The 24,947-nt window shown below is 39.3% G+C and overlaps 1 protein-coding gene across 5 annotated transcripts; it reads right to left on the minus strand.

Annotated features, from left to right (window-relative positions):
- Nucleotides 1-1,246: 1,246 nt before the first annotated feature.
- On the minus strand, nt 1,247-24,585 carry LOC144519797 (sialic acid-binding Ig-like lectin 14). Of its 5 annotated transcripts, none has more exons than XM_078253232.1 (12): nt 24,458-24,585; nt 21,707-21,802; nt 20,807-21,570; nt 6,728-6,797; nt 6,192-6,551; nt 5,336-5,626; nt 3,837-4,088; nt 3,470-3,727; nt 3,261-3,351; nt 3,014-3,103; nt 2,843-2,915; nt 1,247-2,764 (listed from the first exon to the last, which is right to left on the minus strand). In XM_078253232.1, exons 4-12 carry the CDS (start codon nt 6,774-6,776, stop codon nt 2,729-2,731), a joined length of 1,500 nt encoding a protein of 499 aa, XP_078109358.1. In that variant the 5' UTR covers nt 6,777-6,797; nt 20,807-21,570; nt 21,707-21,802; nt 24,458-24,585; the 3' UTR covers nt 1,247-2,728. The 5 variants fall into 5 exon arrangements, with proteins under 5 accessions (XP_078109358.1, XP_078109353.1, XP_078109354.1 ...); XM_078253227.1 differs by having other exon boundaries at nt 3,014-3,106; XM_078253228.1 differs by having other exon boundaries at nt 3,014-3,106; nt 20,663-21,570.
- Between the last annotated feature and the right edge of the window lie 362 nt (nt 24,586-24,947).

Raw genomic sequence — 24,947 nt, forward strand, 5'->3', positions numbered from 1 at the left:
TTATTGTTTATATGTTGCAGTACAATAAACCCTGAGGCTCAGAGCTGTTAGCCCGCCAATGTTAGTGCTGAACTGCACCACTGAGTGATACAAGAAATCATACCAAGCATTTAGTACAGTTTGAGCATTTATTTATTTTTTTTAACCCTTTTTAATGTATTATTTTCTGTGGAATTGATTCATGTAATCTATGTACCACTTCTCTTGACAAAGATCGGGTTCAGTGAAATGATACATCATGTTTACTCTTTCTCAACACGTTTGCCAATGCACTTCCTGTGCCATCTGTGCTAGAGCTGAAACTTCTCTTTTCTTTTCTGATTCAGTTTTCTATTTAGAGATGAAGTTATTACTTACTATACGTATTACTTAAGGACTGTACCAAACGATACATGGAAGTCATTGCTTGTCCACAGTCATCTAAATGTTAGAGGAGGATGTTAGTGAAGCTAACCACAGTCTACTTTTTCTGCTTCTATTGCATACTTGCCTCTGCCTTAACATCCTAGCACAGAGTCTGTTGTCCTCCCAGGGTTTGTCTCTCAGACTATTTCAAACTGTGGAGTTAGTTTTTCATGCATCTCTATGTAATTTCTCTTATGTGACAGACCAAAGTAAAAGAATGCTTATCTATACTTTATAACAATATTTTACACTACTTTATACTGCTCTTAGAGTCGTGTGATGTAATATTTGTATTCTTAAATGTTACCTGCTAACTTAGAGAGGGGGATTTTATTCATATAGGTACATTTCTGTATCTTTTCAGTTTAGAAATGTATTGTATGTACCAAATTAGCAGTAATACGTTTATCACCTATTAAAAATACAGAATATGTAATTTCTTCTCTGTGAGGATGTGCCCACATTTGACTGACATGACATGGAAATATGCCTGAACAGCATATCTGTGAAATTTAGAAATGGAAATTTCCACAGAGTTGATTTCCTCAAAAGTAAACTTTTTAACTTTGGTATTTCCCTTAAAAACACAGACTGTTGAAAAGCTAATTTTACATGTGGTAATATATAAATACATCTTGTAACTCATCTATAAACTCCTCACAAGTTTTCTATATTACACACTGGGTTGGACATCATTAGTAGACTCAAGGGCCTTAAGAATAAAAAATGTCTGTAACAGCATGTGATGGTCTTTAAAACAACAACAGTCCTTTGTTGACTCATCTTTTTATCTCGTGTTTTTATCATCTTCAATGAGCCAAACTGCAGCATTACGGGAACATTGTGTTCTCCGGAATTTCTTTCTGTATTCATTTATTGGTGAAAAAAGTAACAGAACAAGTTAAACAGAGGACAAACAACAAGAAAATAATCACATATTGCAACAACATCCATCTACTAGGCTTCTGCTGTAGCTGTTTAAACACTGACCCCCATTATGAGCTCAACGCTTTGTAAAACATTTAGTAACAATTGCAATTTTCAAGGGTGAATATAGACTATAAATATGACATCCAAAGACACTGCACAAATCTCACAAGCAGTTAGTGAAGGCATATTCAAACAGACGTTAAAAGGATTCAGAGGTGAGTAAATGAATGGTATGTGTGCAAAAATAAAACAACAGTTATACAGTTTAAGATGTAATTCATTATCTTGCTTTTTACACTTTAAATTTCTCTTTCTCACCAGTGATGGAGCTGAAGTTGTGGTTTTCCTTTTTGCTCTTAAATGGTGAGTCTTAAATTAAAATGGTGTTACATAAAATACTTCATCTTACACTTGTTTTCAGTGATCCATGATGTCCAATCCTAATCTGCTAGCCAATGGACGGCAAACATGCCAACAAATATTCAGAAAAATATAAATACTGGTGGGTTTACTTAGATAGATTGTTATCTGATTACCATAAATATCATTTCAATGTCACTTTATGTGTGTGTTTACAGTTTTTAATTTGTGTAAAAACAGGAGGGCAAGATGGGGTAAGATGACCCCTTAAGAACATTGTACATATACGCTTGATGTTAGAATGTAATATCATTGTGTATAAACCAACACAGTTTTGGGGGGTGTGGTAATATGTAATAAATGCAGTAATTAAAAAAAAGCTTGTGATTGTATGAGTTGTGCATGTTTTACTTTTTTTTTAATTTATAGGCTACAAGAATAAAACATGTTTTAAAGGCCAAGTCATTTAAATAGGAGGGCACCTATGAGGGGCAGTGTTTGGTGTGTGCCTGTTTGAAATGTGTGACTTCTGTATAGCTGAGATACTGACAAGCTTTCCTTTTGCCTTCCTGTCAATTTACCATTAACACGCTTTCATGCAACACAAGGGTTTTTCCACATTGACCTGAGCACACACTGCATATATTTACATTATCAGTTTGTTTTAGTTGATTAATTAATAAATACAATTTGTGAGAGTGCATGTGTTTATACAGTACATACAAATACATATACAGCTTTAAAAGGTGCAACTTGTGCAATATGTGTTATTAGGTGACTAATACATTGATTTGACTGAAAATTAAAAGCTATCAAACATATATGTAACTAAAAAATGACAGCAGTTTAATGGTGATTTTTCATCATTCACATTTGTGACTGTTTATCGGACAAGCAGTCAGGGAATTATTTTCAAAAATATGTGGGAATTACAGGGGAAAAACAGCACTTATATACAGAATAAAACATATTTTTTGTACAACTTTCTTGACCCACATCAGATGGAGCTGTTCCTCAAATGAGTTGAACAATGTTACATATTGGCATATATTGCTTCATCGCAGTCAGTCTGTATAGGGAACAAGATTAACTCACTCTCTTCTCTCATGTAAGGAAATAATAAAGGAATGAAGAAAAATGTACATACCTCCATGTTGCCATACACATGATCATCGACGTAAATGCCGGAGCACTGTACATCATCATAGGACCTTTCTTTTCTGAGGACAGAATGCAGATGTTTTTTTACACATTTATTATGCAAGGTTTCACTTTTGACATTGACATGTTTGTTTAAACTGAGGTAAATGACTAAAACCTTTTTGTTGGAGCATACTGAGGGATCACCACATCTTTATCTGTTTTCAGTGAGCTCATGCGAGGTGTTGGTGCATCCTTAGACCTCCCCCTGCTGGCAGAATAATGGTGTTTAGTTTAAGAACCTCAAACCCAAAGATGTATGTATGTTTCTGGTGTCTGTGGTGGCATTAAATGTACACATCTTTTAAATGTCTAACAGCATCAACAATCACATTTCAATGCTTTATTTGAAAAACATAACTTACCGTTTTTTAACAACTATCACTGTTATTAAAAGCATCACCAAAATCCCGCCTGCTCCAGAAGCGATGATAATGTAAAGATTCTGCATCTTACCTGTCCAAACAGAAACCATGTAGTGTAATTTTACTCTTTCTCAATACAAAGTTCATTCCTTCAGTCTTCAGGCGAATGTCATGCGCTTCTGAAAATAAAAAAATAAAAAAGTCCTTACTGTTAGGTAGAGGGAGTGAGAGGTTGGCATTGCCCAGGGTGTTGTTTGCCAGACAGTAGACAGCCTCAGAAGATCCAAACTTTGCCCGCAGAGTCCCAATGGTAACAAAGCCATGTTTTTCTACCTCGGTGCTTGGCAGGACTCTGTCAGAAAGCACAAAATAGACCATGCTGGGAGGCCTGGACTCCGCAATGCACACACACTTTACCATATCCGTCTCTGAGGAACAGGAAGAAGCTGTCTTAATCTCAGGGGCATCTGTAAGCACAAGGAATGGAGTTATGAGTTAGTCCTCCTTTATTATATTACTTTTTATATATGTGGTTAAATGAAGACTCTCTTCTTATTTTTACACTTGTTTACTTACATAACACATTAAGCTGCACAGGGTTTGAATTGCCTCGTCCTACTGCATTGATGACAGTACAGTACAGAGCTCCTGTGTGTCTGGAGATATTTGGCAGCATGTAGACGTTTCCTTGATGCAGCTGAGCACCAGTTTCATTATGCCACTGATAGCTGCTGGCAGGGGGGTGAGCATCACTGGAGCATCTCAGCAGCACAGCTTCTCCCTCCTTTACATCTGACTTGTGCTCAACCGTCACATTTGCTGGGGCATCTGCATGGAAACACACAATGAACGCTTCATGATACCATGGTGGAGTATATTTTTTAGCCTACTCTTTTACAAAGTATATGCCAAAGCTGAGCTGAAAATTGACTCAAAATGTCAAATGTCAATCTCATGTGGGTGCTAGAGGAAAAGTCAGGGGATCAACAAAGTCATGGATGTGTCCTCTGGGTACCACCAATGTCGATTACAAAATGTCATGGCAATCCATCCACTAGTTATTGAACTGTTTCAGTCTTGACCAAAGTGGTGGACAGGCAGAGCTATGCCACTATGGGTAAAAAAGCAATCAGGAAGGGCCAAAATAACTTCATAAAGCCGTTAAGTAGGTTTTTATACGGTGGCCCTGAAGTGCAAATCACAACAGCAAATAAAACACAAGGGCAAATAGGAAAACACAACGGCAAATAGGAAAACACAACGGCAAATAGGAAAATACAACGGCAAATAAGAAAACACAACGGTAAATAGGAAAACACGACAGCAAATATGAAAACACTTCAACAAAGGCTCCGTCCTCTGCTAGATAGGCCCTACCTTTTCCGCTAGAAGTTAATGCCATTTTGTTTTCCTATTTGCTGTCGTGTTTTCATATTTGCTGTCGTGTTTCCCTATTTGCTGTCGTGTTTTCATATTTGCTGTTGTGTTTTTCTATTTGCTGTTGTGTTTTTCTATTTGCTGTTGTGATTTGCACTTTTTTTTTATGTGTCTATAGAAAATACAGAGAAGCAGACTTAATGTGCTATCCTTCATGCAGCCAGCTAATCCAATATACAGTAAGAGATAACATAATCCTCTTTTTCCATTGCAGACGGATTCCTGATGACTTTAATCCTCTGACAGTGACTAACCCTGATTTAAGAAGCTTCGAAGCTACTAAATTTAAGTGTTGGTAAAAAAGCTTCCACATTGGTAAAGAAAACCCTAAATCCAGTAGGTTATGTAACATATCATCACACTAAGATTTCTGCCCACCTTTCACTGTATGGCCTCTGTGTGGTTTGGTTTCAAATTTTGATCTTTATTGGTATTTCCTTTCCCCGATTCGTTCTAGTTCTATAACAATTTTCATATTCCTTCAAATGTTTTTCATCATCTTTTTGTAGCTGTGAAGCCTGTTGTAACCCTGGTTTTAAAAAGTGCTATATACTTTATAATAATAGTATCACTTATTACTAAGTTACAGTGTTTAAAGCATCAGCTTTTATTATGGCCACACTGCCATATACACTTACATTTTACTTTGAGGTCTCTGGATTTGTTTTGGTGCTGCCCTCCCTTGTATGTTACTGTGCACTGTAAAGGCTTGTTGTGATCAGCGCGGGTAGCTTGAAAGTTCAGGGTAGATGTCGCTCTCCACTGGCCATCGTCAAGCTGCTGTGGGTCTAAATGTGCGTCTCCAGTGTGACTCCAGGTGAAGACAGGAGGAGAGCTGGGGCAGGAGTGAGACACTGAGCAGGATGCAGACACCTTCTCACCTTCCACTACCTCCTCTTTCACAGAGAACTGGATGGGATTTGGTACACCTGTAACAACAAGAAAGATCATGATAGGCAAATGCAAAGATCATAAGGCTACTATTACAAGTAAGGATGATCACGTTGTCTACTGGGCAATGTTGTGTATTTTGAATACTGTTTGTTGTATTGGCCCTGATGGGCTTCGATATTTAAAAAAAGAAAAGAAACTGAAATTGAAATTAAGGAAGTGAGAAACCAGATAGTTGTTGACTATTGAAACCTAAATGACCACTGTTACCAACTCAGTAGTATTGTCAAAAGGACTTTGTTTAAAGTTATAGTTACAAACTCAGCTTTCAAAGACAACTGAAATAAACCATCAAGGTAAACACTGCTGTATAGTTAAAACATGTTCTTATTATTTATTTGGACTCTTGACTGTTTGCACAAATATAATATTGCATATAATGTAGAAAAGGTAAGTCAATAACATGAGGAAAGTAACCATTGTTAAATTTTCTCCATTTTCACTGATGCAACACTGGAATTAAAAAAAGACTTCTGAGAAAATGCAGGAATCAATGGACTGTACTGTTACAGACGTCTGGTAAAAATTGTTAATATTACTTACTCATTGTAATGGAGACTGTGTTCTCTTTGTAAGAAAACTTGTCATAGCCTGCCATTTCGATCCTGAAATAAAACGGCCCTTGGTCACTTTGTCGAAGGGGATCAATCTTCAATGAACAATTCTTCTGTCTGATGTCTCCCACCAGCTCTGTCCGACTCCGATACTGCTGCTTCATTGTTGACTCGTCTGGGTGATAGATGAGCTCATGTGCCCCCTCGGCCCACATCCCAGTCAATTCAGTGACCACACTGCTTGGATCTGGGTAGTTGAATGAGCAGGGGATCACCACACAGGATCCAGGGAGACCTTTTACTGAGGACGGCACCTTAATTGTCCAAGATGAGACTTCAGTTTGAGAACCTGTAGTCAAATGCAGAGGAAAATGTAACAAAGAGATAGCAGTGGTGAGAAGGACTTGCACAAAATATAATACTAATGATAAAACAACAAAAAGACAAAAAGCTGACTGTTTAAATTGACTTCTTGTGAGTTGAAAAGGTAAAAACTGGTTATACAGTGTAGAAAAAGAAACATACCCTTAGAGAAAAGGCACACAAGAAACAGAGGCCACTTGAGAGAGTCCATGTCGTCCTCTCGGGGTCAGATCTGCAAATAAAGTGACAAATATTTTCAGACTTGTCAGGTGCCGCTGTCATTTCCCTCTGATGAGAGATGACTTGTCTAGTTTCCATTCCACTTTTTATACACCACACATACACTGCCATACACTGCGCTACACACAAAATCTGATTTTTGTCTTGTTAAACATATATTGGGGAAGTCGATTAATCATCAAGTCCCCCTTTTCAAGTATGTAAAGATACTCTGCTATGATTAATATTACAAGAAATATTAACTCAGAAATAAAGTAAAAGTAAAAAAAAAAATTAAAAAGGGCTGAAATCACATCTACTTTTTGTCCCTCATTGAGAAATGTTGGAACTGGCCTCATGCCTCGTCCAATGACCGCTGCTTGTGCTAGGTTGACCGGTGAAAGAGCAGTGTGCATCAAGATGGCTATAACCTCTCAGAGATTCAGCCATCCCTGTTTGAGCCTCACGTCAGGACAGGAGGCGGAAGCTCTGTGAAGCTGCCCTTTCTTTCCACGCCCGTGCTGTTCAGGCTGCTCCGCGGCTAGGACAGCTCCGTGGCGATAGTTTTGCATCCTGTCTAAGCTAGATTCAGAGTCTTTTTTTCTGGAAAATCAGCAGACGTATTCAAATGGCAAGTGTAGTTAGCATTCTTATATTTGTTTATGTAGCTTGTTAATTTGTCAGCTTTTTACTGGCAGTGGGTGACACAGGTACGGTGACGCTCTCTCTGTACGGACAAGTCTGCTCTGAGCTGGAGGTTAGAGGTTTCTTTTTTTTAAAGATTTATTTTGTCATTTTTAGGCCTTTATTTTTGACAGCACAGCTTAGACTTGACAGGGGAGAAAGAGGGGGAATGACATGCAGCATACGTTCGGAACCAAATCCGCGGCCGCTGCGTCGAGGACTGAGCCTCTGTATATGGGCTGGCACTAAACCAGGTGAGCTACCTAGGCGCCCAGGTTTCTTTTAGAGCTTTTGCATATTAGACAGCGATTAGCTTTCAAATCTGTGACGTACCAAATCAAGCTGGTCCGTGACATGTTTGAATCTCAGATTTTAGGGAAGTGCACGGACATCTCCCCTTTTAGTAGAGGAATGTGAAAACACCTCTCTAGTGGCAAACTAGAGTTTGTCACTATAGTGACACAGATACAAGTCAGTATACATCTTGTGCTCTGACCTATTCTCACTTAAAGATGAACTGAAAGAATCAACGTTGATAACGTGTTGGTTATGACAAATAAAAATGAATTACACTAAAAAAAAATAAATAAAAAAAAATCAATATAGCTTTTGTTAAGCAACACAAAAATTACGTTTGTTAGTACTAGAACGCTGACAATTTCGATGACGTCACTGGCATGGTAGGACTTGCGAAGGTATATAGGCTACAGTGCAGCATATTAAATACACGTGAAAATTAGTAATTTTAATGGCATGAGTTACACATTTGAGCCTGTGAGGGACAGGCCTGTAGTGTCTGACTACCACTACATGGAGGACGATCAGTTTCAGTAATTTATTGTATCCAAGCACATTATGTATTTTAGGAAATAGAGACTGCTTATATATCGTGTGCATTAAGAGAAAATAGAAAAGGTCCTGTGCGTTTTAGAAGCCCGTTTTAGAATCGATGCAGATAAATGGAAAATGTGATTGGACGAATTCATCCAATGGGATCGCTTGTTAAGTTAGCTGCACGCAAAATGTTAAAACCAAAATAAATAAAGTTTGAAAAAAAAAATAAGTTAGCTGCACGTAGGTGAGTTACCCCAGGTTGACCATAGATGCACGGAGGATTCACAAGTTTTGCCGTTTACTTTAGGCTAGTGCAGAGTTGACAGATTTTTTCCTTGTGGTCGTTGATGGATATTGCACAAATGGATACTGCACAGATACCTCTTATTATGGAACTAGCAGCTTTTTCTGCCAGTTGAACTCCCTCTGCATCAACAATGTGCCCTGAGACATCAGCTAGCTTCAGGGTGAGTAGAAAGGGACATTGGATTCTGTTTACAGACCCGCTGTGGTTTAGTTAACAGCTAGTAACGCATTATTATTGATCTGTGATATCATTGGAGTCATGGTTTATTTATACAGTCTATGGTCGGAGCGCTAGCTTGTGGAGTTTGACATAAGTGCTTCCAACGGGTTTAGCTGCTAGCTCTTTCCCTAGGTTGGATCGTTTGGTATCTAGCTTGGTTTTGTGACTCAATTTCAATGATGCCCAGTGTGTCAGTCTCAGTTTAGTTGAACGCTATAAAGCCTACACCTTAGGCTTTATTTGTGCGTGTAAGTGAATATGTACGTGTTTTGTGTATATCACAACAACGTTACATCCAGCCCTTTGCCTAGCAGATTGCTAGCATGCTGGATAACAGCTAAACATACCTCTCTGTCCTCTGCCTGATGTGAGCGTTTCAGCGCCCTTTCTCTGCGGCAGATAGCATCGGTGGCGTTGGTACTTGCCGTTGGTCTATCGGTCTGTACTGTAGCCTGAAAAATCGATAATTGACGGAATGGCCTCAGGTTTCAGTCTGTTGGACTTAACCCTCACCCTGTTGTATCAAAAGTACAGCTCTCTAAATAGTCTGTCGCTAAAAAATGGTCGCTACAGACTCGAAATCCAGGGGCTGTTGGAGGGCTGGCCAGTTTTAAGGCAGCTAGCCATGAGTTGAGGACTGGTTTCCTTGTCAAAGGTAGCCTGTGGAAATGTATCGTAACCCCAGCTGCCTTAGCCCTATACAAGTCATTACTGCAGCCAGGGGCAATGCAGTATGAACCCCCCCTAGACCTGTTGGTTTCCGTTTCCTCAGCCATGTCCATTAGCCTCAGACTGTTTACATTCTATGGCTGCTTCTCATGCCAGTGACGTAGCCGATTATGGAATTCCAACATGGCGGCGCCCGTGTAACAACAACACCTTCAATGTACCATTATATCCCTTTTAACAAATTCAGCCATTTTAATCATTGTACCAGTGAGAATAAATAAAATACATCTGTTATATCACCTTTACTGAAATTCCAGTTCAGTTCATCTTTAAGGCGAGACACTACAGGTGAATAGGGTAAAATTTTTAACTAGCAGATATCACCATGAAACTCTCCCAGTTGATTACTTACATTAATATGAGAAAAAAAATGTATTACAGGTTTTCTGTAATTTAATGTTTAAATATGCAAATTAGGCATTATCTAATTAAATATGCGCTAATTTGCATATCATTTAAAAAACAAAATCTGAGTATTGGATAAATCCAAGTTCAAAATTATTTTTCATTGTGTTCACATATTAGATGGGGAAAACATTACAGAGGGATTTATGGATATCTACTTTTGTTATCCTGTAAATCAGAATATACTGTCAATAGCCTTAAAAAATCGATTTTCGCCATGTTTTTTGGAATAAAATGTTATATAAGTCAGGCTAGGAATAATATATTTACAAATCCCTCTGTAAATGTCTTCATAATATAACTAGGTACAGGACTGGAAAGTTTGGCGTATAAAGATGCTACTGAAGTGGAGATTTCAGACTTGGAGTATGAGAGAAAAGTCATTTTGAGAAAATGGGCTTTAAAGATTTTTATAGCAAAATTCCACTAATTTCTACTGAAAGCCATGAATTACAGACACATATCCCTTTAGGTCCAAGTAAGATCCATGTATCACACTGTTTAACATCCAAAACTCATTATTGCTTCATCCATCATTGATCAAAACAACACATCAACATGGCCTTCAACTGAAGACCATTACACCACAAACTTTAAACTGACATAACACAACCATTACACAGCCTAGTTCCCACAAATTAGTTTACAGTCTACATATCCATGCCAGCACCATACAGTCAGGTCCATAAATATTGGGACATCGACACAATTCTTATCTTTTTGGCTCTATACACCACCACAATGGAGTTGAAATGAAACGAACAAGATGTGCTTTAACTGCAGACTTTCAGCTTTAATTTGAGGGTATTTACATCCAAATCAGGTGAACGGTGTAGGAATTACAACAGTTTGTATATGTGCCTCCCACTTTTTAAGGGACCAAAAGTAATGGGACAATTGGCTGCTCAGCTGTTCCATGGCCAGGTGTGTGTTATTCCGTCATTATCCCATTTACAAGGAGCAGATAAAAGGTCCAGAGTTCATTTCAAGTGTGCTATTTACATTTGGAATCTGTTGCTGTCAACTCTCAATATGAGATCCAAAGAGCTGTCACTATCAGTAAAGCAAGCCATCATTAGGCTGAAAAATCTAAACAAACCCATCAGAGAGATAGCAAAAACATTAGGTGTGGCCAAATCAACTGTTTGGAACATTCTTAAAAAGAAAGAACGCACCGGTGAGCTCAGCAACACCAAAAGACCCGGAAGACCACGGAAAACAACTGTGGTGGATGACCGAAGAATACTTTCCCTGGTGAAGAAAACACCCTTCACAACAGTTGGCCAGATCAAGAACACTCTCCAGGAGGTAGGTGTATGTGTGTCAAAGTCAACAATCAAGAGAAGACTTCACCAGAGTGAATACAGAGGGTTCACTACAAGATGTAAAACCATTGGTGAGCCTCAAAAACAGGAAGGCCAGATTAGAGTTTGCCAAACAACATCTAAAAAAGCCTTCACATTTCTGGAACAACATCCTATGGACAGATGAGACAAAGATCAACTTGTACCAGAGTGATGGGAAGAGAAGAGTATGGAGAAGGAAAGGAACTGCTCATGATCCAAAGCATACCACCTCATCAGTGAAGTATGGTGGTGGTAGTGTCATGGCGTGGGCATGTATGGCTGCCAATGGAACTGGTTCTCTTGTATTTATTGATGATGTGACTGCTGACAAAAGCAGCAGGATGAATTCTGAAGTGTTTCGAGCAATATTATCTGCTCATATTCAGCCAAATGCTTCAGAACTCATTGGACGGCGCTTCACAGTGCAGATGGACAATGACCCAAGCATACTGCGAAAGCAACCAAAGAGTTTTTTAAGGGAAAGAAGTGGAATGTTATGCAATGGCCAAGTCAATCACCTGACCTGAATCCGATTGAGCATGCATTTCACTTGCTGAAGACAAAACTGAAGGGAAAATGCCCCAAGAACAAGCAGGAACTGAAGACAGTTGCAGTAGAGGCCTGGCAGAGCATCACCAGAGATGAAACCCAGCGTCTGGTGATGTCTATGCGTTCCAGACTTCAGGCTGTAATTGAATGCAAAGGATTTGCAACCAAGTATTAAAAAGTGAAAGTTTGATTTATGATTGTTAATCTGTCCCATTACTTTTGGTCCCTTAAAAAGTGGGAGGCACATATACAAACTGTTGTAATTCCTACACCGTTCACCTGATTTGGATGTAAATACCCTCAAATTAAAGCTGAAAGTCTGCAGTTAAAGCACATCTTGTTTGTTTCATTTCAACTCCATTGTGGTGGTGTATAGAGCCAAAAAGATTAGAATTGTATCGATGTCCCAATATTTATGGACCTGACTGTATGTAGGGCCCTCCTCCATCTCCTGCTGGTGTCTTTTCACTTTTTTGGCTGTGCTTACACTTTTACGGCTTTTGAGATCCTAACCATGTCGTCATCCTTCATTGCATTGACAGGCTGTGCTCTGAAGCCACAATTTCGCCATCACAGACAGCATGGCAGAGGCACCCTCATTGAATGTAGAAATAGCCATACTGGCTGCAGCCTCAACCCTGGTTTTCACCACAAAGACTGTTTTTGGACATCGGGCCCATATAGGCATGCGTTGAGGCATGAGTTGGCATTCTGAGTGCCTCCATGCTGCATGTGCTTGACATCCGGTGATACACAGGGATGAGCTTCTTATCAATCATTCAAAAGACCAATATTTAGAACATTGGAGAATGCAAACAAAGTAGACTAAATTGTTATTTGACTGAGTATCTTCACACTGTCAGAGATACGAAGAAGAGACAGATCCTGACTAAATACAGGCTCAGTGACCACCAACTGGGTCAGACAGAGATACACTTCCTCCTCCACTGGGAAAAACTATCTTCACTAAGAGATTTACACCTTGGAAAAATAGCCAAAAAAATAAAACTTCCCAAAGTTAACACCAGAAGAGAAGCTGGTAGTTCTCCTAGGAGAAGGGACAGCAGCTCCAGTGACAGCTAAACATGGATCTGCCTGCCACAGCCTGAGGGACTCACAACCACGATCCCAAAATTACAGATTTGTTTAGTATTGTATAGTAATTATAGTAGAATAGTATGTGACACCTACATATTTAATATATGAAATGTAGGCTATGAATTTCTGTAGACTGCTTACAGAGAGAGAGAGACAGTCTGATTACCTCCATTGTCTGAACACTCCTGTTTTCTGAACGACAGTTTAAACATCAACGTACTATGTGAAGGCATTTCATCATCTGCTGTCTCAGTTTGTAATCCCCCGTGTCTTCTTGCTAATAACACCTGTTTTTGACTTCTCTGAGGTGATTTTCGACCGTTTTCGACGCACTTCTTTTGACATTCTGAACTACCGCGGAAATGTCAGAGCGCGTCACGTGACGATTCTAAGCGTATCACGTTGTCAGAAATTGGCATCAGCCAATGAGATTGCGGATTTAGAGTTAAAGCCCCCTTTTACTTTCACGATTGGTTGCTGATAAAAAGGAAATGACCATATTTGGATCCGAAAGCATTGTACATGTGGAAATGACACCACTTTACCATTGACCCAAAACAATGGACAAAAGCATGCCAACACACAGCTAACTAGCACCAGCAAGACTACAAACAAACAGCAGGGCTGTGAAATGGGTAATAAATCAACAAGTGGTAGTCCTCCCTGGAACTCGTTTGGTGCAAAGCCTAAGAGTAAATAATTTTCCTGGGAAATGGGAGGACGGCTAACGGGCAGGGCACAGCGCCCTGAGATTTGTGATACGACCGGCTGGCCTGCATTATCATCCAGGCAGAGCGCCTCTTCAACCCCTGTACTCAGTAGGACACAGCCATGGACAGCTGCAAAAGGGAGAATTAGCAACAAAATTCCTGCCCAACAACTGAGTGTGCAACTGGATAACATGTTTGCTCCTCTGCTGCAGGACCCTGGACATGACCTGGATTGCGTCTCATCGTCACACAGCAGGGTAAGGACTGAGAGCAATTCAAAAAGTAAAAAGCTACAGGGAAAACTAAAGACTGGGCACCAAACTCTGATTGTGGGTGACTCTGCTGTAAAAGACATAAAAAGCAATAAAAACACCAAAATACTCTGTTTTCCCAAAGACATGGTGTCTGACTTGGCCCAAAGAATCCCGTATACCGTGGTAGCACACCCAATTGTGAAGAACATTATACTGCATATAGGGTCACATGATGTAAAGCAAGAGTCTGAAGTGCTGAATCGTGACTTTATGAATCTGCTGAACACAGTCAGCTCCCTAAACGCGGAGGTGTTTATCAGTGGCCCTATACCGCCAGTCAGAAGAGGAGCTGAGAGATTCAGCAGGCTGTTGACACTGAACAGATGGCTTTCAACTGCATGTACCGTCCACTCTCTGCGGTTCATTGACAATTTTAAAATTTTCTGGGACCGCAGACATCTTTTTAAAGCAGATGGACTTTTTCTTAACAAGCCAGGAGTAAAGCTGTTCACCTCTAGCCTACTTTACTTTCTGTACCACACATCTACTCCCTCGGCCACGGACACGAGACAAGATAAACAAACAAAACAAGAGGCACAAGACAAGACACAACAAAGTGCGGCAGTGATCCACCACAGCCCCCACCTGAGCAAAGGTTTGACCATGGAGGACCACAGAACGGAGACGAGAAATCTCAACCCTCCTTTTCACCCATCCAACACTCCTCAAACCCCCTTACCAACACTGACGCCTTTGAGGATCCATTGCTCTCCCCATCCGCCTTCTCCCCTGTTTCCCCCTGCCATATGTTGGGGTTCACTGACCGGATGGAGCAGCTGGTAGATGCTGGAATCAAGTTTGCCCCACTACCTTCTCCCGTCATTCGCCCCCAGCATCAAAGTGACCCTGTGTTGACTGAACCGCTGAAAGTAAAACGCCAGGCACCTCTGCCCCCTCAAGGACAGCAGCTAACTCCTTCTCACCAGACTGATAAGTATGCTTGTGTACAAAATGCAACAAGCTTTAACTGATATGTGCTGGACTCTTTCCAGGACAAGCCTGGGCCCTGTGTATTCAATTATTTGTCAATTTATGTTGTGATAGGTAATAGAAAAAAAAGCACTTGACAGCCAACTTAGCAAATTTAGCATCCATTCCTCGTCAGCCACAGCCTGTCCCAAAAAACGAGACAGATAATTATTTTAACACACTAACACTAGCCTTACTAAACGTCAGGTCTCTGGCGGGTAAATCATTTTTAATCAATGATTTTATTATTAAGCACAATCTTGACCTCATGTTTTTAACTGAAACCTGGTTAGACTATAATAACAGTGATGCTGTTCTTATAGAGTCAGCTCCCCCTAACTTAAATTTTATGAGTGAGAATAGAGCGAATAAGAAAGGAGGTGGAGTCGCCATTTTGTTTAATGACTCATTCCAATGTACTCAAATATCTTATGGAAACTTTGCTTCTTTTGAATATGTGGCTCTTCAGCTAAGGTCCCCGTCTCAACCTATATTTCTAATTATCTACAGGCCACCTAAATACTGTGCATCCTTCTTTGACGACTTTAGTGAACTGCTGTCTATAATCTGTATTAACTTTGACTGTGTAGTTATTGCTGGTGATTTCAACATTCATGTTGACAATCCCCAGGATAGAGGGACCAAAGAACTGTGTTGTATTTTTTGAGAACTATGGACTGACTCAGCATGTGACGGAGCCCACACACAACAAGGGGCACACTCTGGACTTGATTATCTCCAAGGGTTTGAACATTTCCAAGGTTGTGGTGACTGATGCTGCTCTCTCTGATCATTCCTGTGTTTTCTTTAATGGCACTATCTCTGTGCACAAAAGTGTCCAAACAAAGTTAATAAGAAAACGGTATAATCACTGACAACACCAGTGAAACATTCATTCAGCTTTTCTCCTCCACACCCACCCTCTCAGGGGTCTCAGTCACTGAGCTTGTAGACAATTTCAATTGTAAAATTACAAATGTTATTGATGCCATTGCTCCCATTAAGGTAAAAACTGTCTCTGATAAGAAAAGATCTCCATGGAGAAATGCCATACTGGTAAGAACAGAAAAAAAGAGTGTCGAAAAGCAGAACGCAGGTGGCGAAAAAACTAATCTCCAGGTCCACTACAACACCTATAAAGAGAGACTTTGTATTTATAATTTGGAACTGAGGAATGCAAGGCGGTCCTTCTTCTCGGACATTATTGCCAAAAACAATAATAACTCACGTGCTTTGTTTGCTACTGTCGATAGGTTAACAAACCCTCCAGTACCAGTAGCATCTGAACTTTTATCTACCGAGGCCTGCAATGAGTTTTGCCATCTTTCTTTCAAAGACAAAATTCTGAAAATTAAACAAACAATCAGTGCTTCCATATCGAGTACAGGGTATGTATTGTCACAGTGTCCAGGCAAAACATATGCCAATATGACCCAATTTCATGTGATTAACCGTAAAAACCTGGAGGACATTATACAACATCTGAAAACCACCTCCTGCTGCCTTGATATTCTACCAACGGGCTTTTTCAAAAATGTTTCCAATTGTTTGGCTACTGATCTCCTACAGATTGTAAACACGTCTCTTTTCTCAGGTATCTTCCCACAGGCCCTGAAAACTGCAGTCATTAAGCCACTCTTAAAAAAGAACAATCTAGACACGTCACTAATGAGCAACTATAGGCCGATATCAAACCTTCCATTTTTAAGTAAAATCATTGAAAAAACGGTTTTCCAACAACTCACCCTTTTCTTGTCACTAAACAACCGTTTTGATGCCTTCCAGTCGGGTTTTCGACCACACCACAGCACTGAGACAGCTCTTGTTAAAGTCTTTAATGACATCCACTTAAACACAGATAGTGGCAAAATTTCAGTCTTGGTATTACTTGATCTCAGTGCTGCATTTGATACGGTCGACCATGACATATTACTAGACCGATTGGAAAACTGGGTTGGCATTTCTGGCTCAGTACTAAAGTGGTTTGAGTCTTATTTAAAGAATCGGGACTACTTTGTGTTTATAGGGAATTATACATCTAAGCATACAAATATGACGTGTGGAGTTCCCCAAGGCTCTGTTCTGGGGCCTCTCCTGTTTAACATCTACATGTTTCCACTGGCTCAAATTATTGAAAACAATAAAATAAGTTACCATAGTTATGCGGATGACACACAAATTTATATAACCTTATCGCCAGGGGACTATAGTCCAATACAACAACTGACTAAGTGCATTGAACAAATTAATGACTGGATGTGCCAGAACTTTCTTAAATTAAATGATGAAAAAAACTGAGGTGGTTGTTTTTGGAGCAAAGGAGGAACGATTAAAAGTCAGCACTCAGCTTCAAACGATAATGTTAAAAACAACAGACAAAGCCAGAAATCTTGGTGTAGTCATGGACTCAGACCTGAATTTTAACAGCCACATTAAGACAATTACAAAGTCAGCCTATTACCACCTTAAAAATATATCAAGGGTTAAAGGACTTATGTCTCAGCAGTCTCTGGAAAAACTTGTCCATGCTTTTATCTTCAGTAGACTTGACTACTGTAACGGTGTCTTCACAGGTCTCCCTAAAAAATCAATCAGACAGCTGCAGCTGATTCAGAACGCTGCTGCTCGAGTCCTCACTAAGACCAAGAAAGTGGATCACATCACTCCAGTTCTGAAGTCTCTACACTGGCTTCCAGTGCCTCAAAGAATTGATTTCAAAATACTTTTGCTGGTTTATAAATCACTAAACGGTTTAGGGCCAAAATACATTTCTGATCTGCTACTACACTATGAACCACCCACACCTCTCAGGTCGTCTGGGACAGGCCTGCTTGTTGTCCCCAGAGTCAGAACTAAACAGGGGGAAGCAGCATTTAGTTTTTATGCTCCACATATCTGGAACAAACTCCCAGAAAACTGCAGGTCTGCTGCAACTCTCAGTTCTTTTAAATCAAGGCTGAAGACTAGAATTGAATTTATGATTATTCCGGTGACATTCTTTTGCAGTAACGGACATATCTCTGATTATTTCTCTGATGCAGGCATAACAATAGTTGACAGAAGAGACAGACGTTGGGCTGGTCAAAAAGTTAGTCGAAGTAACTAACTAATTTAGGCAGAAGGCCTAAAAAGAAAAAAATAGTCTATAAACACTCTGAGCGAGTTCTTGACTATTTAGAGACAGACTGCAGAAGAAATAAAATAGTTTAAGAACACGTTCTGGACTATTAAGAGATTTTTGCCTGCAGGGCTGTACCGGGTTTTGCAAGGTTTACCGAAGAAAAGAACTAAGCTTTGCGGTGACGACCACATCGAAAATGATAAGAGTATACTAAAGGAAAAACTTCTGTAACTATGGGGAATGAAACCTCAAAACCATGCGAAGCATCTGGACTCATAGTGGGTGAGATGGTTAGAAAATATGGACCGGACTACTTGAGATATCTGTCATATTGGTCAAAAAGCTTTGGCTTTCGAAAAACTGGATCACTGAGTCCAGGAAAGTTATTTTATCTACTTTTACTGTTTTAACTGCTCTTCAATGTTTAATTTCTTATACTGCACTGTAACTTTATTTTTTTTTTTCTCGTATTTTATCTGTTTTTTATTTTTTAATCTGTTTTCATGTAAATCTGTTTTTAATTTTTTAATCTGTTTTCATGTAAAGCACTTTGAATTGCCCTGTTGCTGAAATGTGCTATACAAATAAAGCTGCCTTGCCTTGCCTTGCCTTACAGGAGAGAGGGAGCTTTCCAACGGTATATGTGACGGTATATATTGTCTGTTTGCGTCTGACAGAATAATCTACAGACGCAAACAGACAAAGTGTAGTAAAATAAAGACCTAAATGTGTATTTTTGACTTTTTTTCAACACAATTCTGAAAGCATACATGTTATTGAAGACAAATAGCCCAAAATCTCAAAATTGACCAGTGAAAAAAAAACGATGTTTTTGCCTGCCGTGTCTCGCCTTAAAGGAACACAACGACTTATTGGGACTTTAGCTTATTCACCAGAGTTAGATAAGTCCATCCAGTCCTTCTCATCTCCGTGCGTGTCGTAACTCTGTCTTCCGCACCTACCGCTAGCCTCGCTTAGCACAGATCTTGGAGGTAACCGACTCCATCTAGCCTACTGCTCCCAATAAGTGACAAAATAACACCAACATTTTCCTATTTACATGTTGTGATTTGTATAGTCACAGCGTGTACAAATAACCGTATACATATTGGGAACTATATTATCAGAAGGCGAGGCACTGCTACTTCTGCTACTTGGGCGGAGTGATTTGCTCGCAGTACCTGAGAAGCCCAGTGGTGAGGAGCAGAGAGTTTGCCTGGAGTTCACTCAGAGTTGGAGTAATATCACTCCGCCCAAGTAGCAGAAGTAGCAGTGCTTCGCCTTCTGAGAATTAGTGCGTCAGGTAGAGTTACAACACGCAAGGAGATGAGAAGGGTATGTTAAGGACTTATCTAACTCTGGGGGATACGGTGAATAAGCTAAAGTCCAAATAAGTCGGCGTGTTCCTTTAAGCTGTATACTTTTCAGGTTTTATTGTCATAAACAAATAAGAAAGGGACAAGTATCTAATCAGCTCTTATGAATTTAATTTTGTTTTAAATCTTATCTTTGTTGTGCATCTGAGATCACGACCCTCGGCTATGTCACATGGTGTGCCAACCTTATGCTCTCACTTCCTTCTTTGGATATTTGATTTATTTTAGTAATCATGACTTCTCCAATTTTATTTTTGTAAGGCATATTTCCCACTTCATGAAGCCTAGACTCCTAGAGCTCATCGTCACCGACCGACAACCATCGTAACATATTTTTTCATATGACGAGCTTATTTATTTTATTTTTTATAGGTTTGATGAGCAAGGACAATGCCCACTCAAAAATATAAAAGAAATTTGAAATTAGCCAAGATGCTATTTTACATCTGCTGTCCCTGGACTGGTTGAAAGAGGTCACTCTAAAAATATATATATAAAAAAAGAAGAAGCTATAAATAATACATACAGATTTAGCCCAATACAATAAAAGTTGATTATGCTAATGCTAATAAACATAAGACAAAAACATTTTGTCAAGATCAACAGGAGCACACACACAAGTCAAACTTTCAGACCATATAACAAACAAGGCACAATAGCTTAGACATACATATTTGATAGACATACACAAACATAACATTGCTGGGACAGTAACAAGCAACAGACATTAGCCTGACTAAACACTAATGAAACAGACAACCTCACAGGCATCGCACAAGAAGCACAGACAGGCAGAGCAGAAGAGAAAAAATGGCAGCAAGATTAGTGTCTAAATGTAATGTTGACAGTGCTGACTACTTGTTGGCCACTTCTTTAAGTTAAATTTAAAAGAGGCAGTTTTAAAATGTCTAATGTGAATTGGTAGTAGAGTTCCACCCTCGAACAGCCATGTGTGTGAATTAATTAGTCTGCTTATTGAGCTGAACAAAGACAACAATAAAACGCAACACAGAGAAGACCACGGAGTGCAATGGCCCATTTTTTAACTAAAAATAAATCAAGATGCTGAAACAGTGTTAGCTGGAAAGTTGAATGTATTTGTCCAACAACCTTTCTTAAACTGTTTTTGCTTCAAATAAATTACTTCTAAATAACATTGACAATAATGTGCTAAAATGTAAAATGATTATATGAAATCCATGTAGGCTAATACATACATACAATGTAGGCTGAACAGCAAGTGCTGACTGAAAGCAATGACATGTAAACTCCTTGAAAAGTCCATAAACGTTGCAAATGATATATATCTCTTCTTTAGATCTTAAGCTCATTTTCTAACAAGAAAATTACATTTACTGTACCTCACACCATGTTGTTTCACAGATCAGCAGAGACGGTAACACAGGATTTCCTTTGCTCATTCAGCCTATAGCTACAACATGATGAGGTGTTGCATGTGTGATAATTGCTGAAATTGTTTTTTATCTGAAACTATAAATGTTATTTTTTACGTTGGCTATATCACACCCAATCGATTTGACTAGATCACACCAATGTACACAAAAAACACAGGGACTTTTTCTTCCATTTCACACAAAAAGAAACCAATCTCATTTGAAATTTGCACTGAAGTCTCACTTCCTGTTCATATGATCACACCAACAGTGTTGTTGTAAAAAAATGAATAGTCCCTCTATGCCAGACCTTTCCTGTTACAGTGGCATCACTGGGGCTTTCTGCAGTTACTCCTGCAAACATTCCAACTGACAGGATCTTCTTGCTGAGTTGTAGACTGAATTGTTCACAGTGATGTCAGTCATTCGTGGACCTTGATCTCCAACATAAGCAGGGTTCAGCATTTCACCCCTGTTTGGATAAAAGCTGTCACTCTCTTGGAGAGCTAGGTTCACATAATGCATTCTGCGCGTGGGGTGGACCATTTTAACAGATACACTCTGCTTTCCTTTAACTCGCCAGCGATTCTCCTCGCGTTGTGTAAAGAAGTCCTCCAGCTTGACTGTTTCCTCCTTCTGGCGCCCCCAGGACAGTTTCCTGGTAGTAGGAAGGATGAAGCCAGTGGACGCTGAGTTACCCATGACAGGAAATGGAAAATGGGTTGAAAAGTCTGTGAATCAAAAAACAGAAAATGTACCAAATGAATATAACACATTAAATGAAAAATACAGTGCTAAACTGTAGAATCCACACACACTGTTTTTTATCTGGAAAGTAAAAAAGGTCACAGGGATGTCTGTCCTCACCTCTGGTTTATCTGTTGAAGCTCCAACCGTGAATGGGAGATGGTCAGGCTCATCCATTTTAAAGACCTGCCGGGCCAAATGAAGGCCTGACCTCATCTGTCATCAAAGGAACAATTAATTGTATCCTTCTGGATGAGTTAATCACTGCTGATGAATGGATCTTGTAAGCTGTAAATTGTAAGCTAATCAGTCCGTCAATCAATCACCGGGAAATTTGTCAATCACAAACACACAATCAAAGCATTACATGTCATGTTAAAAGTTGTATGTATGCATTGCAAGCTTAGGTCTTTATCATCATTTGATTGATTTGGTTTCTCTGTACTGTTTTGTACTATGTATAATATAAAGTATACGGTAAGTACAAAGTGTATAAGATGTGTTCACTGAATGCCTACAGGAAAGAGTTTAGAGTAGTCTAATAAAAAGTTATTCTGTTTTAGTATTGCACTTGACGTCATTCCTCTGAAGGTATTTGAAACCTTCTGAGATTGAATTGTATAATATATATTAATAGATTCTCCCACATTTTCAGTTTTCCATGAGATGGTTTACGTCTCTTTAGCCGCCTTTTTGCAGCATTCTAACTTTTCAATGAGCATATGGCTGGGACGTTTGGAATTAGGGACTGTAATGAAATTATTGGCCACAGAATTTGATGTACTCACATTGCACCCACATTAGACAACAGAAGTGAAATTAGCAATCTCCAAAATGTATGGCAAACTTAACAAAATGATGCATCTGTTAACCTAATTTCAGCCATTCTTTATTTTTAAATTAAGAGCTGTTGCTGTCTCAACCTCCGCAGTTATGGGGACAGAGCATTCTCCAGGGCAGCTCCCAGGCTCTGGAACTCCCTCCCCCAAGAGATCCGCACCTCTGTGTCCCTCACCATCTTCCAGTCTCACCTCAAGACCCATCTCTTCACCACTGCCTATCCCTAGCCCCACGCCCCTCCCCTTTTCATCTGTGCCTGAATCTTGTTTTGTTTTGTTTGTTTGTCTCTTTTATCTATACCCTGTAAAGCGACTTTGAGTTCATGAAAAGCGCTATATAAATTGAATTTATTATTATTATTATGTGTGTTGGTAAAAAAGCTTCCTCATTGGTAAAGAAAACCCTAAATCTAGTAGGTTATGTCATCACACTATAACATTTCTGCCCATCTTTCACTGTAGGCCTCTGTGTGGTTTGGTTTCAAATTTTGATCTTTATTCTCTTTATTGGTATTTCCTTGCCCCGATTCGTTCTAATTCTTTTCAATTCAATCCAATTTTCATATTCGATCAAATGTTTTTCATCATTTTTTTGTAGCTGTGAAGCCTGTTGTAACCCTGGTTTTAAAAAGTGCTATATACTGTATAATAATAGTATCACATACTTACCAAGTTACAGTGTTTAAAGCATCAGCTGTTATTATCAGAATCAGCTGATTCTGAATCTGGTCTACTGGGCAATGTTGTGTATTTTGAAATGTTGTATTGGCCCTGACGGGCTTCCATATTTAAAAAAAAATTGAAAAAGGAAGGAAACCTAAAAATCCCAAGTAATGAGAAATGTTGACTGAACTAACAGGATTGAACATTTAGGAATTCTCAAAATGGGCATTTGGCCTCCATGTCATACATCTTTCTAGAGAAATGAAACAGTTTCAACTGTGTTTTGATCAAAGTTATTTAAAGTGAGAAGAGGGCAGTTACAATAGCACAATTAAGGAAGTGAGAAACCAGATAGTTGTTGACTATTGAAACCTAAATGACCACTGTTACCAACTCAGTAGTATTGTCAAAAGGACTTTGTTTAAAGTTATAGTTACAAACTCAGCTTTCAAAGACAACTGAGATGGTTTACGTCTCTTTAGCTGCCTTTTTGCAGCATTCTAACTTTTCAATGAGCATATGGCTGGGACGTTTGGAATTAGGGACTGTATTGAAATTATTGGCCACAGAATTTGATGTACTCACATTGCACCCACATTAGACAACAGAAGTGAAATTAGCAATCTCCAAAATGTATGGCAAACTTAACAAAATGATGCATCTGTTAACCTAATTTCAGCCATTCTTTATTTTTAAATTAAGAGCTGTTGCTGTCTCTTTCTATGACACAGCTCCTGAACTTCCCAATTTAAAATGTAATGTTTATCATAAAAAAAACATTGCTGAATGAAAGACAAATTCTTCTACAGTTAGCTGTATCAGATGATACCGATTAGTGATTGTTATGTAAATGTGTTTTCTCTCAGATTAAAACGCTTAAAGGTTTAAAATGGCAGAGATTATTTTCTTCTACATGCCTCAATTTGAGCTATCTTGTTGTTACGGAAAATACAATCATTTTCTTTCCATCACACTTGTCACCCAATTTAGTTTGTTTCCTCTTCTTGTTTCACTCCCACCATTTCAAGACTTCAGCTAGTCTTAAAGTGCCCATATTATGAAAAAACACCTTTTCTGGGATTTGGGGTGTTCTTTTGTGTCTCTTGGTATGCTTTCACACGCATAACAACTTTGAAAAAAATCCATCCATGCTGTTTTGAGTGAGATACGGTTTCTGAATGTGTCCTGCCTCTGGGTGAGCTGTTCAAAATCGGAACGAGCTGGCTAACCGCAACGTTAGCTCGTAGCGTTAGCATGCTAACGCTAATGCTAACGCTAATGCTAACGCTAGCATGCTACCTCGTTCTCAATAGCAAAGCACTGCTACAACACACACGAGTTCACCATAATATACAAAAGAACTACTTACACGTGTGCCCTCATTTAGAAGTCTCCCAGCTAATCCTGCCTTGTAACTGACCGAAGTTGGAGAAACAGCTTTTACTGTCTATGGCGCTAGCTGACATGATCTACATCTGAGATACTGCATGTGCAATCAAAGATAGTACAGAAGAAGAAGAAGAAAAGAGGTCTCACTCTGTAGCTAAAACAGAGACCAGGTGAAAAGAGGATCTGCAACAGTGAGAGAGAGCTGTGCAGTACAACAAAAATATGGTGTTTTTTGAAAATTAAACCATGTAAACCTATTCTGGTACAACCTTAAAATACAATTATGAACCTGAAAATGAGCATAATATGGGCGCTTTAAAGCAAAACCATCTGACCGACATGGCTGCATGAGTACTGAGAGGGGCCATTTTGGATGAAACCTCTATGGCAGTTAAGTTTGTAACAACCTACAGTATTGTTAAAAAAAAGTGTCTCTCTGACAAGTCTGGTGTAGGAGTGCCAGATTGTGT

This window comes from Sander vitreus, chromosome 6 (genome assembly GCF_031162955.1).
Source record: "Sander vitreus isolate 19-12246 chromosome 6, sanVit1, whole genome shotgun sequence".
Classification (NCBI taxonomy): Eukaryota; Metazoa; Chordata; class Actinopteri; order Perciformes; family Percidae; genus Sander; species Sander vitreus.